This window comes from Terrapene carolina, unplaced genomic scaffold (genome assembly GCF_002925995.2).
Source record: "Terrapene carolina triunguis isolate 2854851 unplaced genomic scaffold, T_m_triunguis-2.0 Scaffold262, whole genome shotgun sequence".
NCBI classification, from domain to species: domain Eukaryota; kingdom Metazoa; phylum Chordata; order Testudines; family Emydidae; genus Terrapene; species Terrapene triunguis.
Window position 1 is genome coordinate 2,164,664 of NW_020664613.1, and position 17,941 is coordinate 2,182,604.

Below are 17,941 nucleotides of genomic sequence, written 5' to 3' on the forward strand. Positions count from 1 at the left end.
GTCACGTGACGTGTTCCGCAGCCCGCCCTCTTCCCACGCATGCGCACCGCGGCGCTCTGCTCAGGCCGGTGGGCAAGGCGCCGAGCACTTCCGGGCTGGGCCGGGCGGCGGGCGCTGCGGCTGGTACCATGTCCTGCTCGCTGCTCCCCTTCTGCCACTTCCAGGACCTGGAGGCGGCCCGGGACTTCCTGTGCCCGTATCTCCGCCAGGGCGGCGCCGCGGCTGCCAAGGGGAGCGGTGAGTGGTCCCGGCCCCTGCCCGGCTCTGGCCCCCGCTTCCCTAGGCCCGCGTGGGGGGACAGACCTTCCCCGTCCTCTGGGTCCCCTCGGCCAGGGGCATGTCCCTGCCCCTAGCGCCGGGCCCCCGGCCCCGGGCGGGGTGTTCACCTGTGCTGGGGGGCGGTCCCTAGCGTGGGGTGGGGTCCCTGGCTGTAGAGGCTGTGCCTGTCCCCCTGAGGAGGTGACCCCCATGTCAGGCGAGGGGGTGTGCGTTGGGTTTGATTGAAACGGGGGGAAGGTGTTGAGGGTTTGTCCCTCTGGGTTTTAAAAAATATATATATTCTATAGTATAAAATTGCTTCATATTCAAACGGATTTAAAACCTTACGGCTTGTCCTTTCCCATGGAAAGCTGAAGGGAAAGGCACTCGGCGACGAGCACAGGGAAGGAGCTGAATTGTACACGTCTACAGTGCGGCAGCAATGCTTGGCTTAGCTTCACTACACTTACATAGCAAAGTGAAATACCGAGTGTCCTCTTAAAACACCATCATTGTTTAATTGGTTTTAAACATACAGTGGAAAAGCAGAAACTGATGTTGAGAGAGGTGATGTACTTCAAATAAAAACTTGAAGTCTGTCATTATGGCAATTAAGGTTGTTTGCTATCCTTGCAAATATTTTTTCCTCTTGAACCACTGCTAAAGAAGAGACCAGTTGTGCTTTAGATATCAGTTTATTCTTTAAGGTTTCAAAAATACTTTTTTGTACAGAATCCCATATGCCTGCCAATTTACAATGAAAGAAATAAATATAACCAAATGTAATGTAAGAAGTTATAGTTTGCTACTGTGATAAAGTAAACTACTGTAATTCATGGGTTAACATCACATTGCAAATTACAGATCTTAGATTTTTCCCTGCTCCTCTCAAATTACTAAGACTTTCTTTCCAGAGAGCTTTAATTTCACGTTCACCTAATTTCTAATTTAGACCCTGATCTCACAATTCTTTATGCATGGGTGGACTGCTATGCCCACACAGAGCCTTCAGTCAGGTTCTTAGTGATCACAATGGCCTCTTTACCTGCAACAAATTTTAAGCTCAAAGTCTTAACATTTAGGGCCTTGTCTACACTGCCACTTTACAGCGCTGCAACTTTCTCACTCAGTGGTGTGAAACAACACCCCCTGAGTGCTGCAAGTTTCAGCGCTGTAAAGTGGCAGTGTAGAGAGTGCACCAGGGCTGGGAACTACTCCCCTTGTGGAGGTGGGGTTTTTTTTTTTTATAGCGCTGGGAGAGCGCTTTCCCATTGATGGTGCCCTGACTACACAGCCCCGTTAAAGCGCTGCCGTTGCTAGTGAAGACATGCCCTTTGTCTCTTGAGGAAGAGCTCCCATTAAAGTCAATGGGAGTTTCTCACACTCAGTGCTTGGAAGATGTTGCCTAGCTTTGGGAAAATGCCTTTCAAGTAAGGTGACGTTTTAATTTGGTTGGCTTCAGCTTAAAAATGTAACTTTATTACCCCATTGTACTAGGTGCTGTACAATCAACTAAAAGATGGTCCCTGCCCCAAACAGCTTACAGTCAAAGTAGAAGACAAGAGACAACAGATGGCTACAGACAGACACGGGGGAATACAAGGAAACAACGAAGCAATATTGGTCAGCATGGTAGGCTGTGGTCTTAGTGCAGCAGGGAGCTGTTTTCAAGTTTTTTGTAATCATTCTGGCAAAGGCAAGTTTAAAGAAGGATAATGAGGTAGCTCTGCAGATGTTTATGGGGCGCTCCTCTCAAGTATGAGGGGCAGCATGGGAGAGAGCACATAGGTGCTTGTTTTAAAAATTAACAAGTGGTTGATGGAGGCTTGCCTCATTGGCCGATTGGCGTTAGGAGTCAATATCTCACCAGTGAATAAGAAAAAGTAGGATGGGTCCTTGAGAGCAGAGACGAGTAGCTTATATCTGATGCGCTAGAGAAGGGGCCAGTGGAGGGATGCGAAGAATGCGAAGTGGAGGGATGCGAAGAAAGGGGTGGCATGGTCAAAGTGAGAGGCTAGGAAAATTATCTTTATAGCAGCATTATGAATGGATATGCATGGGGCAAGATTGCATTTGTTAGGGCTAGAGAAAAGGACGTTGCCATAATCAAGGTGGTGAAATCATGGATGAGAGTTTGTGCTGTGTGGATGGATAGGAAAGATCTTATTTTAGAGATATTATGCAGAAAGAATCTGCGAGGCTTAAATACAGCGTGCGTGTGAGGACCTAGAGAGAGGTCTGAGTCAGAGATGATGCCCAGGGTATGGACCTGAGTGACAGGCAGGATGTTGATGTGGTCCATAGTGATTGAGAAAGGAGGTGGGGGAGAAAGTGTATGTGGGGAAGATTAAGAGCCCTGTTTTAGCCATGCTGAATCTGAGCTCAGTGTAGAGATGGTATTTGAGCTTGTATTTGCAGATGAGTTTACCCAGAGGTAAGGTATAGAGGGGGATGAAGGATAGAGCCCTGTGGAACCTCCACAGAAAGTTGGAGGGTTAGTGAGGAGCTAAATGAGCAATTAGAGAGCAGAGTCATGGAATCCAAGAAAGGACAAGATTTCAAGAAAAGGAGCATAGTTGACTATGTTGAAGGTGGCTGACAGGTCAAAGAGGATGAGGATGGAGTACTGGTTCTGAGCTTTGGCTGTGAAGGGGTCATTAGATACTGGTGAGAGCAGTTTCAATGGAGTGCAAAGGGTAGAAACTGGATTGAAGAGGGTCTAGAATGGAATTGGAGGAGAAGAATTTGAAACAGTGATTGTAAACAATGAACTTAGAGATGAAAGGGAGAAGAAGGATGGGGGTGGTAGTTGTAGAGAAAAGGGTGATAAAGACTGGGGCTTTTACGATGGGAGAGATGAATGAATGCCCTTTATTGTGAGGGGCAAGAGCCAGAGGATCAGCAGATAGACTGTTGAAAACTGGGGCTTGGCCAGTAGTTTTTAGTTTTGCTTTTTAAAGCTTTTGCTGAAAACAGTTAAGGTGAGGGTGAGAGAGATTAAAGCTGAGGAGATTTGGAAAAAAAAGCTGGAAGCTTATATTTGTAACACGAAAAACATTAATACTAAAATACAGAAATTGTGAAAAGGATGTAAAGTACACTTTGTACTGGCATCACCAAACTGAGCTTTGTGCCACTATAATAATACTTTGTCACTAAACTGCTGTATCACAGTAAGTTTACTTCTGTGGTCTCTCAAATATCCTTTTACATAGAATAGATTTTATTACAAAAATTTGCTGTGGACTCTCACTATCAGGAAGATGAATTTCAAAGAGCTTTATTCAGCCAAGCTTCATGATATCACCCCTCAGCTGCTGCAGAACCTGGACTTGAAACACTTGTGCACTTCTTTTGCCCATATATAACTTGGCTTTACTCCTTGGGTTACATTTCCTGAACCACCATGAAAAATATAGACACATTCCATGTCAAGGGTTAGAACTATATGATCCAAATGTGAAAGAGGCATTCAGGAGCTGACTGATAAGACTGGCAGCTCCTAATTGTCAAAGATAGGCAACATACACCTCTTTATTTTTCTTTCTTTAAACATTACTTACTAATAGAGATTAGAGAAAATATTTCTCATTTTTCAAGTTTCTGTTGTACACCTGACAGTCAGTTTCCATTGGATAGTCGGTTAGTTTCTTCTTTTTGTATGGGTTTGTCAATGGCAGCGGCAAAGGGGAAAAAAAGACTTCATATATAAATTTGATTGTAAAACCACAAAAATTGGCAGAAGGGATCAGTGGAGCAGTGATAGAAATTATTTTTCTCAAAACAACAACACTGTTTAAAATTGTTATCCCTCTTCATGATGGTTGCCATCTGCTCTATTGTTTCTCTTATTGTGGCTAACAGGCAATTTCTCCAACCATTGCCTTTGGCCTACATATTCTAGTTATGGATTAGAGTAACTTTTTTTACAATTTGGGCAATATCTTTTTGTATCTGGTTATGATGGACGATTAAGTAGTTGAGCTCCTGCCCGTTAAGTTGTTTTCTCACGTCCCAGGGCAAGAGTATACTCTTTAGATGTGATTCTCCACTATTTTATGCCTTGTGTGATTATTTATACTTGTGCAAAGAGGGTGTAATTTCTCATTCACAATGGTTAACATAACAATGGCCACACGGATTCAGACCAGTGGTCCATCTAGCGCAGTATCCTGTCTTTCGACAGTGGCCAGTGCCAGATGCTTCAAAGGGAGTGAACAGAACAGGGCACTTTATTGACTGATCCATCCCCTGTCATCCAGGCCTAGCTTCTATCAGGCAGAGGTTTAGGGACAGCCAGATCATGGAGCTATGTCCCCATCTTGGTTAATAGCCACGTTCTTACCTAATTCTTTTTTTGAACCCAGTTACACTTTGGCCTTCACAGTGAATTCCACAAGTTAACTGTGCATGGTGTGAAGAAGTACTTCCTTATGTTTGTTCTAAACCTACTTCCTATTAATTTCATTTGGTGATCCCTGGTTTGTGTGTTGTGGTAAGGGGCAAGTAACACTTTTTTACTCCCCACCGTTCATTTATAGACCTCTATGATATCCCCTCTCAGTCATCTCTTTTCTAAGATGAACAGTCCCAGGCTTTGTAATCTCTCCTCATATGGAAGCTATTCCATACTCATCATTTTCATTGCTTTCTCTGTACTTTTTCCAGTTCTGATATACTTGTTTTGAGATGGGCAACCAGAACTGCATGTAGTATTCAAGGAGTGGGTATACAATGGATTTATATAGTGGCATTATGATATTTTCTGTCATATTATCTATCCCTTTCCAAATGGTTCCTAACATTCTGTTAGTATTTCTGACTGCTGCTGCACATTGAGCAGAAGTTTTCAGAGAACTATCCATGGAGACTCTCCTTGAGTGGAAACAGCTCATTTAGACCCCATCATTTTACTCGTGGGTGAATTTTGTCATGTGCAGAATTTATGTCCCCCACAGATTTCTTTGCTTCTCTGCAGAAAAATAGCTTTCTGACAGGGAAGCAAAGGAAAGCCACAAGAGCAGTATGCAACCCTTCCCCAGCAGTATGTTTCCAGTGCCTAGGGCAGCCGGCATAGAGGTAAATCACTGTGGGGTAGGGGGTGGGACTGGGGAAGACCTGGCTGGTGCCTCCTATCCTGTGCCGGGCTCAGCTGCTAGTTCTGGCTGGGTTGGGGAGGACGGGACTTCCTCTTCCCTTACAAGGCATCCGGGGCTGTGTCAGACCCACCCCGAGATTTCTCCCTGGCTCTAGGAAGCTCTGCAAACTCCTCCCCCCTCCCCCCCATGCTTCCTGCACCTATTGCTCCTCAGGTGCAGCGGGAGGGGTCACTGTACAGGCAGCTGCTCCCCCATCCGCCCAACCCCCGTGCATCCAGACCCGTTCATACCCGGACCATCCCGCAGACCCTCACCCCCCCACACTGAGAACCTCCCCCTGATAAGCCTCACTCCCCCTGCACCCGGACCATCTTGATGAGCCACCTGCACCCAGATCCCCATCCTATCAAGCCCCAATCAGCTGTACCTGGATCCCTGCCCCACTCCCCCAATATCTGGACCCCCTCCCCACTGAGCCCTCCACACCCAGACCCTCCTAATGAGCTCTATCCCCCACACCCCCACTGAGCTCCAGCCACCTTCACCTGGACTCCCCTGCAGAGTCCCATTACCATTGCACCCAGAACCCCTCTAGCACCCCACACCTGGATCCCCCACTGAGCCGCCCGCACATAGAGTGCCCCAAACAGAACCCTCTCAACCCACACCTGGGTCTCGCCACATGAAGCCCCTCCTCACTTGGATCCTGCCTTGCTGAGCCTGCCTGCCCACAGCTGGTGCACCTGGCACAGAGGGGCAGGGCCCTGGGGTGTTTCTGGGGCATGCCCAGTCGTTGTGTTGTGTCAGGGTTGGGTGCAGTCTCACTGCTGAGTCTGTGTCCTGGGGGGAGCTGCACAGTGATCGTCCACCTCTGTGCAGCGTGGCCTGTGCTCCCCAATGCCATGCTGGAGCCTCTACATTTATTTGACAAATAAAATTTGCAGGATTTTAAAATATTGTGTGCAGAATTTTTAATTTTTTGGTGCAGAATGCCCTCAGGAGTATTATATGTATAGGTGTTTTCCAACGTTCATTGCTTTGCTTTTATCAACATTGAATTTCATCTGCCATTTTGTGGTCCAGTCACCCAGTTTTGTGAGATCCCTGTGTAACTCTTTGAAGTTAGATTTGGACTTAACTATCTGGAGTAATTTTGTATTATCTGCAAATTTTGCCACCTCACTGTTTACCCCTTTTCCATATTATTTATGAATATGTTGGCCTGCGCTGGTCCCAGTACAGATCCTTGGGGGACATCACTATTTACATATCTCCGTTCTGAAAACTGACTGTTTATTCCTTCCCTTTGTTTCCTGTCTTTTAATCAATTACTGATCGGTGAGAAAACCTGGCCTCTTATCCCATGACTGCTTACTTTGACAAGGTCCCTCACCAAAGGCTCTTAAGCAAAGGCTTTCTGAAAGTCCATGTACACTATATCCACTGGATCCCCTTTGTTCATGTTTGTTGACCACATCAAAGAATTCTAATAGATTGGTGAGGCATGATTTCCCTATAAAAAAGCCATGTTGACTCTTTCCCAACATATCATGTTCATCTATGAGTCTGATAATTCTGCCCTTTACTATCATTTCAGCCAATTTGACTGGTACTGAATTTAGGCTTACCAGCCTGTAATTGCCAGGATCACATCTGGAGGTTTTTTTTTTTAAAATTGGTGTTTTGTTAGCTATCCTCCAGCATCTGGTACAGAGCCTGATGTAAGCAAATGGTTACAATCCACAGTTGGTAGTTCTGCAATTTCATATTTGAGTTCCTTCAGAACTCTTGGGTGAATACCATCTGGTTCTGGTGACTTATTGCTGTTTAATGTATCAGTTTGTTCCAAAGCCTCCTTCACTGACACCTCAATCTGGGACAGTTCCTCAGATTTGTCACCTAAAAAGAATGGCTCAGGTGTTGGACTCTCCCTCACATCCTCTGCAGTGAAGACTAATGCAAAGAATTAATTTAGGTTCACCGCAATTACCTTGTCTCCTTTGAGTGCTCCTTCAGGACCTCGATTGTCCAGTGGCTCCACTAGTTGTTTGGCAGGCTTCCTGCTTCTGATGTACTTAAATATTTCTTTTGCTGTTCATTTTTTTTTTTTTTGGTCTTTTGCTAGTTCTTCAAATTTGTTTTGGCCTACCTAATTATACGTTTACACTTGAGTTGCCAGAGTTCATGCTCCTTTCTGTTTTCCTCAGGATTTAATTTCCAATTCTTAAAGGATGTCTTTTTGACTCTAACCACCTCTTTTACTCTGTTTAGCCATGTTGGCAATTTTTTAGTCCTCTTACAGTTCTTCTTCTTTTTTTTTTAATTTGGGGTATACGTTTAGTTTGAGCCCCTATTATGGTGTTTTTTAAATAGTTGCTGTGCATCTTGCAGGCATTATACTGTTGTGATTAATTTCCATTTAACTACCTTCCTCATTTTGTGTAGTCCCCTTTTTGGAAGTTAGATGCTACTGTTGTGGGTTTCTTTGGAATTTCCCCCCCTACATTTAATTACGTTATGCTCGCTGATACTCAGCAGTTCAGTTATAACATTATGGTCTTTATCACGGAGTGGTTCAGCTATAGTGTGTTACCCTCATTTTGCAAGTCATAACTAACTGCACAAGTTGCCGTGCAGTGAAAAGTCAGGTCCATTATGATTAGAGCCTAATGTCTTGAAGATTTGTGCATAGTGCAATCTGCCATTGTTTTTCAATTGTAATAAGTTATACTTCGTATTCAAGGTATTCTATTTGGCACCTACATCTCAGAAGATTTATGTATAAAAATGCTTACTGCACTATTGAGGTGGCGTTATCACACAACCAAAAAAAATATGACTCAAAAGATGCCCGGGTAGTCCATCTAATGTTTCTTGGATTGGTATGTGTATTCGTTGACCCTGCAGGCCAGGTTAGGATGGCATAAATGTAGATGGATAAAAGTGCCTATGTACATAATTTTGGGGTGAGTTGCACATAGGAATATAAACCGGGCATGTTGGAAAGCTGTGCTTGGCTTCTACATCTTTGTCAAAGGAGAGATGTTATTACAAATGCCTCATGGAGACGGTTTATCTTTTAAAAAAAAAAAAAAAAAAGCCTTATTTGACATCACAAAATAATGTGACTTTCCACCTACTCTTGCTTCTCCAAGACACTGCATTACCTCTAAATGTCTGCCTAATGAACTGAAAGGTTAAGCTGTGAGCAATTATTTTGAATCAGAGCCCATAGATACTGTAGTCATTGCTTGTCTCTCTCTCTCTTGGACTAATGACGCTACGATTTAGAGAAAAAGTTGAATTGATATAGATCATTCTGGGAAATGCTTTCCTCTTACTGTTTCCAAAACTTTCTTGGTGTGGGGGAAGGTGGGGAAAAAGCTGGCAGCTGATGGCATGGTGAATAAAGAGGAGGCACTGCTCCTCCAGGAACTTATAAAATACAGCTTTTCATTCTTTCCTCTATTATCCCTTTTCCCCCAAATGTCATCCTCCTTTGTTTCTTTTACTGGTAAATAAATTGATTTGTCGCGTAGTGGTCTAATTACTCACTTTTATCTTTGAGCAAGTGCTAGCTTGCCTGTAAGTTTTGACCTGTGCAATTCTCAATGGAAAAACTCCTAGATAGCAAGTTGGAAAAACTACTGTTGTGTGTCTGCTTTCTCCTCCTTTCTCCCCACCCCCCCAGCTCTTATCTCTGGTATGGTTATTTTTGTGCAAAATGGCAACGTTTATGAAAGGGCATGAGTAAAGGGGCATAGACAAGATCTTTCTTTGCCATGCCTGAGATTCAGAAAGGTGCTCAAGCATGTGCTTAAGTTAGATGCTTCTTAAAATTAAACCTATACTTAAGCACTTTTAAGTCAGTGACTCCACACGTGACGTGAAGGTGTGATCTCTATTGTTGAACCTTCAGGACACACAAGGCCTTCAACCAAATGTGCACTCTAGATATGTACAAAAGAAAAGAGAGGCAAAATGTCCCATGAGGAGGAAGGGAATGATCCAAAGTGACAGTCACGTAATGGAGGCCTGAGAAAACTGCCAGCGGAGGAAGAAGTAAGAAAAAAAAGACAGAAATAAGAGACCCAGAAACTAAGATTCTATTATTTAACCACTGAGTCCAGCGCTTACTAGCACTTATTTATACATTGAGTACAGTATATTTTAAAATAGACACTGACAATCTGTTAAGGTTCTCAAGCTTACTTTCATTTTTAGAAAAGTGAATCCTATGCAGGATCCTAGGAACATACTATGTAATATGTGCACACAAAAATGCAATAAATAAATATACCCCAGACTCTTAAACAGTGCGTTACAAAATAAATAAATAATTTTGGTTGTCAACCCAAATGATGCATGAAATTATTAAAGGCATAGGAAGCTATGTATTGCATTGAATGTATCCTTCTTTATTGTGAATTTTTGGGCCTATACAAATTAATGGTATCACTTTCATGTAAGTATTCAGGTAGCCTGAGATCCAAAAAGATGCACATCTGCAATGGACAGATTCTTTAACTCATCTGGATGTTTTGCTTGCTAACTAGTAGGCTGGCTATTGATATTCTGAATGATTCATGGAGCTGGTGCTCATTTTGCAAAAATCTTTACTGCGATTCCCAAGTTTCAGGTGTCTTTCTTTCATACATCTGAAACCCTTTCCTGTTCTCTCTTTCATCGCAGTCCTTGATAACCAGCAGAAAAAATTACTCGCTGTTATGGCATTTAACATGTGAATACACCGGGCCAACAATAACATTTTAAAGCATTATGAGACAAATTCCATGCAGCAACAGCATCTTGCAATCCTTTTTTCCAAAAACTTACCATACCAGGATGTCTGCCAAGAAAGTACTATAAAATCTAGGAACACTCCTACTGTTTACTAACTTCAAATCAGGGCGTTCCTGTCTTGCTTTTTCTTTTACTTGTTTGTTCCTTTCCTTTCTTTACATTTATTTTTTGTCTCATTGTTTGCACCCTTCTGTTCTAATTCTCTTTATTTGAAATCATGCTATTTCTTGGCTCCCTCCCCTTCCACACTAGAACTGGAGTAGCTATGCCTTTCCCCATGTTTATCTCTTCCCAATTTTTCCTTCATCCATTATGCTGTAGATTGGGAAAGTTGTGAGTAGCAACAGCAAATGCATTAGAATGGTCTTTGTGTGTGTGGGGACCTCATGTGAACCAATATAGTGTTTTATTTGCAATAAAAAGGAATAGAAATTTAAAGCATATATTTTGCAGTATTTGTTGGCTTCTAAGCACGACGCTCTCAGGCTAAAGTTAACACTAATAATGAAACATAAATCCTCTCTAGACCCTGAGCATAGTGGTATTTAATTGGTTTTGAAAACTGCTGTATATCATTTAACAAGTGTATGTATATTGGGAATAGCTATTTGTATTCTATTTAATCTGACAACTAGCTGTGGTGATGTGGGATTATGTGTTGGCTTGATCAGAAAATAATAGCTGCAATCATTATCTCCTTTATACAACACAGTATGAATCCAATACATTTTTCATTTATGTGCAATTGTAATTTATAAACTATAGTCTAATGTGATAAAATGAGCCAGATATTGGTCAGGATAATAAAAGAATCTGTGTTAAGAAATGTCATATAATTAACTGCAGAATTGAAGGATTAATATACAGCAGAATAAATGGAAGCTAAATATATGTATGTGTGTGTATACATATACATACACACACACACATATTTTCTTTTCTACAAAGATTGGAACCATCTAGCTATATTTTATCTTAAGGGATCCTTCATCTGATTGCTCCTGTTTTCATTATCATTTTGGGTAATTTTAGGTGTTACAAGTAAGTGGAGGAGATTTGAGAGGGAATTTTTTTTGTGTGCATTTTGACACCACTTTATACACTATCCAGTTCAATTGATTACTTCCTCTACCCCCATTTTTATGTGAGTGTTTCTCTCCTCTGCTGCTGTGTGAAACATTTTTTTTTAAAGTAACAGAATGTGACTATGAATGCCAAAATTCAGCACAGCGTTTCAGAGGAAGATGTATGTGAAACTATTTTAATTTTTTTTTTTTTTTTTTATTATTATTTTTTTTTGGCCGGAGAAGTTTCTTCTGTTTAACTTTCATAAGTTTGTTTACCACTAGTAAACTCTGTTCAGTGCAGTAGTTATTTGCATTACTTATGGAGCTCTGGAGTGATAGAGAAAATAGGAAAAAGCAAATATGGTATTGGCCATAAAAAAGAGTGATTTTGGCAATTGCCATCTTGTAGGTCTAACATCAGTTCCTACTAAAATGTTTATAGAATCTATAAGAACCCAAAGGATAATGTAACCAATGATTTTAGTTTAGTATCCTTTTATTGTGTGATGTTATGATTGATCAATATACCATATAGTCATTATATGTTAATTAGTTGATTTGTAGGATTATAAAAGTGTAAGATCAGTATTTAGAGGAACCAAGTAGTAGACATGAATAAGACAAGCTGAAACGCAAGAAACTGTGGGCTGAGGCCTGCAAGACTTTAGCTTAGCTATATTAGACCTTAGAGACAAGAAATGATGGCGTAAATCAATGACCAAGAAATAACCCAAAAGATTATGGAAAAAGAGATACCAGCTGGTAACAGTGCGAAAGTGTAGCTGGGAAAATTAAATTTTAAATTATAAAATGCTGTAACAACAAATATTGTCTCCACCATGTACCTTAATCACAAGATAAAGGTGGTATGCCAATGTTAATGAGACCCTACACAGCCTATAGAATTCGGGGTCCCTTGCCTTTCTAAGAGACACAGACCAATAAGAAAGAGAGAGTTGACACTTTCATGTACATGTGCAGAATGTGGGTATAGACAGAATCATAGTATAAAAATGGGTGCCCAGAGCAGGAAAATTGATCTTCCGATGGGAAACTCCAGCAGGAACCACTCCCATATTGATGATCAATCGATGAGATGGCCAACAGACTCTTAACACCATCTAGGAGGATGCGAGTATGTCTGTAGGTTTAATTGGTACATGGTACTTATATTTAGGAATTGTATATCCTGTGACATTTATAACTTTGTTGGTAACTTTAATAAAACTGCTAAAAGATAGATTCTTTTGTAATTATATGTGTTATTTCACTTATTTGCCTATGGTTTCATGTGTTCTTATGGTCTCTAGGTCCAGAACAGAGAGTGCTCTGTTGAACTTGAGACTGTAGCTGCCAGAGCTGAACCCACTGGAGTATAATTAATATTAAATAGAATAAAAGGCTACACTAATGACCTATGAATACTGAACAGCAATTACATTTTAAAGAAAAAACTATTTTTGGATGGGGGGAACTGAATTATGTAGTTTGTGGACAAAGGGAATGCCATAGAGATAATAGAGGTTGAGTTCAATAAAACGTTGATACAGTACCTCATACTCTTACTTGGATATGAACATTGTCACATGGATTGAAAACAGGATGAAAGGGTAATGACAAACCACAGTGTATGGAGTTAAGATACTATAGGGATTGGTTTAAGGCCTGGTTTTATTTAGCATCTTTATTAATAGATTTGTAGGAAAGTGTAAATCAAGTGTGTCTTAAACTTTCAGCTCATACTGTTTGGAAAATACTCTTAACCCCAGTAAGGACTGAGAAATAAGAGTCCTAAAAACAGTGCCAAGTGTGGGCAGGAACTGAAAGAAAATGCAAGATTAGATTAATGGGAAATTTCTTTTGTCTACTACCATTTAGATCTGTCATTAGTATTTTTCTCTCCTTTCTTTCTGAACTTTTAAACAAAACTATTTGTATTTTATAGACACTATATTTATCCAATATGAGAATTATTCCTGTAGATCTTATTTTTGATTTTATATTAATTAAATAGTTCACATTCTGAAATATAACTAACTCCATCAACATGATAGTAGGTATTAACCTCATAGAAATTATGATGTCATTGCACTAAAATATTATCAAGATAGTAATTGGCTCTTCAAATGTTCTTCTAAAATATATGCTTAAGGTGAATCCTTGTATTCTAAATTGCATCCCAAAGTAAATATTCCCTGTCAAGTTATAAACCCCTTTAAAATAGAGGTAGAAGATTGTAGTGGTAACATCTAATGCTTTTGAATTAGAAAATGAAATGGTTCATGTTGCTGCTGACTAGCAGAAGGAAATGCTATTTTTACTGGTTCTGCAGCAGACGACTACACTAATTTTGATGAAAAAATTCTGTCTTGCTGCCACTAAGTTAAATTAAGAGGAGGGGAGGGGAGGAATATTTTGCTGGACATCTATTAGCCAGAAGCAGATCTGAAAGATGAGGAAACAGTGGCATTGAACAGGAAAGCTCATAGCTTTCTCATGCAGCCACAGCAGCAAAAGAGTGGAACTGATCTTGTTCTAGGGTTGCCACGTACTTTGTTCATAATACTGTAGGTCTGAGTGATATGGTAGTAAAAGTGCTGGCAGCTAGTTTACACCCTTGTTTCCACCATTGCTAGCTCTGATAAAGCTACATGGGTACTGCAGAAATGTGAGCGACTTCCCTAAAATTAACAGAGAGTCCTGTGGCACCTTTAAGACTAACAGATGTATTGGCGCATAAGCTTTTGTGGGTGAATACCCACTTCGTCAGACACATGGGTGGGTATTCACCCACGAAAGCTTATGCTTCAATACATCTGTTAGTCTTAAAGGTGCCACAGGACACTCTGTTGCTTTTTACAGATCCAGACTAACACAGCTACCCCTCTGATACTTCCCTAAAATTGACATTGTAGATGGGCCAGGGTTCTGTACAGCAGCAGTGAAAACTGACAAGACTGGTTAGCTTTCATTATGCTGCAGCTGGGAAAGCTGAGAGTAGCAAAAGCACTAGAATGGTCTACATGCATGTGTGGGAAGACTTCATGAATGTGAACCAATACAGTGTTTTGTTTTGTAATAAAAATGAATAGAAATTTAAAGCTTAGATTCTGCCATATTTGTTGGCATTGTTTTCCCCATCCCACACTTGCTTGTGAAATTGTTACATGATGATAGCAGTAGCAGGTGCGTGGGGTCTTCTTTGAGTCATGTCTCCATAGATGCTCCACTTCAGGTGTGTGTGCTCCCCCTCTGCCTTTGATTGGAGATTTTTGGTAGCATATCTGTTTAGCCTGCGCCCTCCGTAGTGCAGTTCTGTGTTTAGTTTTAGACTCTGTTCCAAAGTTCCCTATTTGCTGCGGGATACTGCTTGGGAGTCACCTAAAATGGAGCACCCTTAGGGACACCACATGAAGGAGAGATTACTCACCTTGTGCAGTAACTGGAGTTGTTCAAGATATGTGTCCCTATGGATGCTCCCACCCGCCGCCTCCCCTGCTTCGGAGATTCCTTTGTGAGACTTTGCATTAGAGAAGGAACTGAGGCTGGTACGCTCGTGTGGCTCTACGTATTGGTGTGGGACATGAGGCTGTGTAGGGCACAGGGGCACATGCACATCTGAAGTGGAGCACCCATAAGGACACATCTTGAAGAACTCCAGTTACTCCGCAAGGTGAGTAAGCTCTCCTTTTTTTCAAGCCCTGAGCAAATCATTAACGTTTGAGGGCAGGCAGTCTTTGCAACTGTAGTAGGATATTTCTTAATCCCTAGTCATAGATGAGGGACCTCATGGCACTGCCTTGTCAAATTAACCTTAGGCACCATAATAGGTCACCCAGTAGATCACTTCTGCATACTGATGCAAAAGCGGCCCAGTTCCCACATGAAGATTCTGGGGGCTATTCTGCAGGGAACACATTGGCTCCAACAAGGTGACTTTTCTGCAGTGTGTTAGAGGAGTGGATCCCCGCTCCAGAGAGCACCAGGACTGTTCAGTGGCATTTTTTTTCTTAACTTTTTGTTGCTTAAATGGAATTTTGCAAACTTTTAAGTTGATGAAATGCAAATATAAATTGCATTTTGTTTAGATCGCTTCAAAAATTAGAAATTAAAATCTTGTGTGGTGTTAGTGTTTTTCCTTCCTAATCTCTTTTCTTCCTGTGGCAAAATGGTGGTCAGTGTGTCAGATGGAAAACATTTTACTCCTTCTTTCTTATTAATTTAATTTATCCATATACTGGAAAATTCTCAAACTTGATTACAAACCAAGATCAGAAACTGACCTTTGGAAAACTGTCACTTGTGAAAGAGTGCCTGAAATAACTATATAATCAGAATTGTGCTGATGCACTAAACCTGGCTGAGTCATTTTCTTTTATAGATGGTAGAGACCTTTTGAATTCTAATAAAGGTGGTTCATCTGTGGGTGTGCTTTGTAGTTTAGGTTTGTCCTGGTCTAACCTGGTAAAAGGTCTTTTCAGCAACACTGTTGACAAGTTTTGTCTTTTAAAAATATTTTTAGCCTAATACCAGAGTTGAAAAACCATGCCTAAGCAAGCATGCTTTTCGTTTTGCTGTTGCCATAGTAGGTTCTAACATGGTTTGGTTGGCAGGCCAGTGTGAAAACAGAGCTACAGCAACTGGATGCAGAACATTGCCCATTCAAATTGTTTCAGAGCCCTGCTTGACTACAGCCAAATTTAAACTCTGGTTTGGTATCGTTTTTAAACTTTGTGTTCGGGCCAGTATACACATGGCCTTTGTGTTAATGAAAGGTAATGATAAAAGATCCTGGAGAAAGAAAATCTTTTTATCACCAGAACAGAAGCAGCACAGATAGCATCAATGTAGTTTACTACTGCTCTCTTGCAATATTCTTCTTTCCTGACCTGAAGAACTCTTAGGGAGAGTGAGTAATTCGGTTGCTTTGCTGAGATTATAGCAGTGGGTACTAATTTGATGATGATCCTCATATTGTGGATGTCTGTGTACTAAGAATTGTATTTAGATTGTCTCACCTAGGCCAGTGGACAGCTTTTGGTAATTACTTTTGATTACTGTTTACCGGGGCCTGAGCTGGTGCTCTGTGCTGCGTGGTGGCATGGCTGGCTCCAGCCGGACGGCGTGCTTGTAGTGCTGCCAGCCACTGGTGCTCCAGGCAGCGCAGTAAAGGGGCAGGGAGCAGGGGGGGTTGGATAGAGGGCAGGGGAGTTCGGGGTGGTGGTTGGGGGTGTGGATAGGGGGCGGGATGGTAAGAGGGTGGGGAACAAGGGGGTTGAATGGGGGCAGGGGTTCCCCGGGGGCAGTCAGGAAGGAGAGGGGGGATTGGATGGGGTGGCGGGTGGCAGGCACGGGCAAGGGTTCCGGGGGTGGTCAGGGGACAGGGAGAAGGGGTGGTTGGATGGGGCAGGGGTCCCCGGGGGGCAGTCAGGAATGAGAGGAGGGGTTGGATGGGGTGGCGGGGGGGAAGTCCGGGGCAGGGGTTCCGGGGGCTGTCAGGAGATAGGGAATGGGGGGGCGTTGGATGGAGCAGGAGTCCTGGGGGGGCTGTCGGGGTGAGAAGCAAGAGGGGTCGGATAGGGGGCGGGGCCGGGCCACGCCTGGCTGTTTGGGGAGGCACAGCCTCCCCTAACCGGCCCTCCATACAATTTTGAAACCCGATGCAGCCCTCAGGCCAAAAAGTTTGCCTGCCCCTGGATTAGAGAGAAAAATAGAAAACTTTATAATATTAATTAATTAATAAGGGATTTCAACTATCCCCATATTGACTGGGTACATGTCACCTCAGAATGGGATGAAGAAATAAAGTTTCTTGACACTTAAATGGCTGCTTCTTGGAGCAGCTAGTCCTGGGACCCACAGTGGGAGAGGCAATTCCTGTGTTCCATATAGGACTAAATCAAGTTCTGGTCCAAGAGGTGAATATAGCTAAAGCACTGGGTAACAGCAACCATAATGTAATTAAATTTAACATCCTCGGGGCGGGGGAGAGATGGGACACCAAAGAAGCACAACTCAGTAGCATTTAACTTCAGAAAGGGGAGCTATGCAAAAATGAGAGAGCTAGTTAAAGGGAAATTAAAAGGTACAGTCACAAAAGGGAAATTAAAAGGTACAGTCACGAAAGTTAAATTCCTGCAAGTTGCATGGAAAATATTTAATAACAGCATAATAGAGGCTCAAATTAAATGTATACCCCAAATTAAAAAACATACAGTATCAAAAAAGTGCCACCATGGCTAAACAATAGAGTAAAAGAAGCAGTTAGAGGCAAAAAGCATCCTTTAAAAATTGTAAGTTAAATCCTACTGAGGAAAATAAACTCTGGCAAGTCAAGTGTAAAAATATAACTAGGCAGGCCAAAAAAGAATTTGAAGAGCACCTAGTCAAAATATTTTTTGCTGTTAGTTTTTTAGTCTTTAAGCACATCAGAAGCAGAAACAATCACTGCATCCACTCAATGTGCAGGGGCAGTCAAAAACAAAAACAAAACACACAACATTAGGAAACATTGAGAAAAGGCTAGATGACATGACAGAAAATACCATAATCACCTTTGTCCGGCTTGTTCTCATCCTTCCCTCCATGAACACAAGTCGATAAAACACCATTCCGTTTTGTTGCGAGCATGTTCTTCCCATTTCTGGCCAAAGAGTTTTGTCATGGGATTTGCCCAGCGCATTTTCGATCTGCCCAGCGGTCGCTTGTGATCTC

General features: G+C 41.9%; 1 protein-coding gene across 1 annotated transcript in view; it reads left to right on the forward strand.

Annotated features, from left to right (window-relative positions):
• The first annotated feature begins 79 nt into the window (after positions 1-79).
• Positions 80-17,941, forward strand: part of RAB3GAP2 (RAB3 GTPase activating non-catalytic protein subunit 2) — a 79,922-nt gene continuing 62,060 nt past the window's right edge. Inside the window, exon 1 of the mRNA XM_024205969.2 lies at positions 80-237. Within this exon, the coding sequence (XP_024061737.1) occupies positions 129-237 (109 nt within the window). The 5' untranslated portion in view covers positions 80-128. The remainder of the gene's footprint in view (positions 238-17,941) is intronic.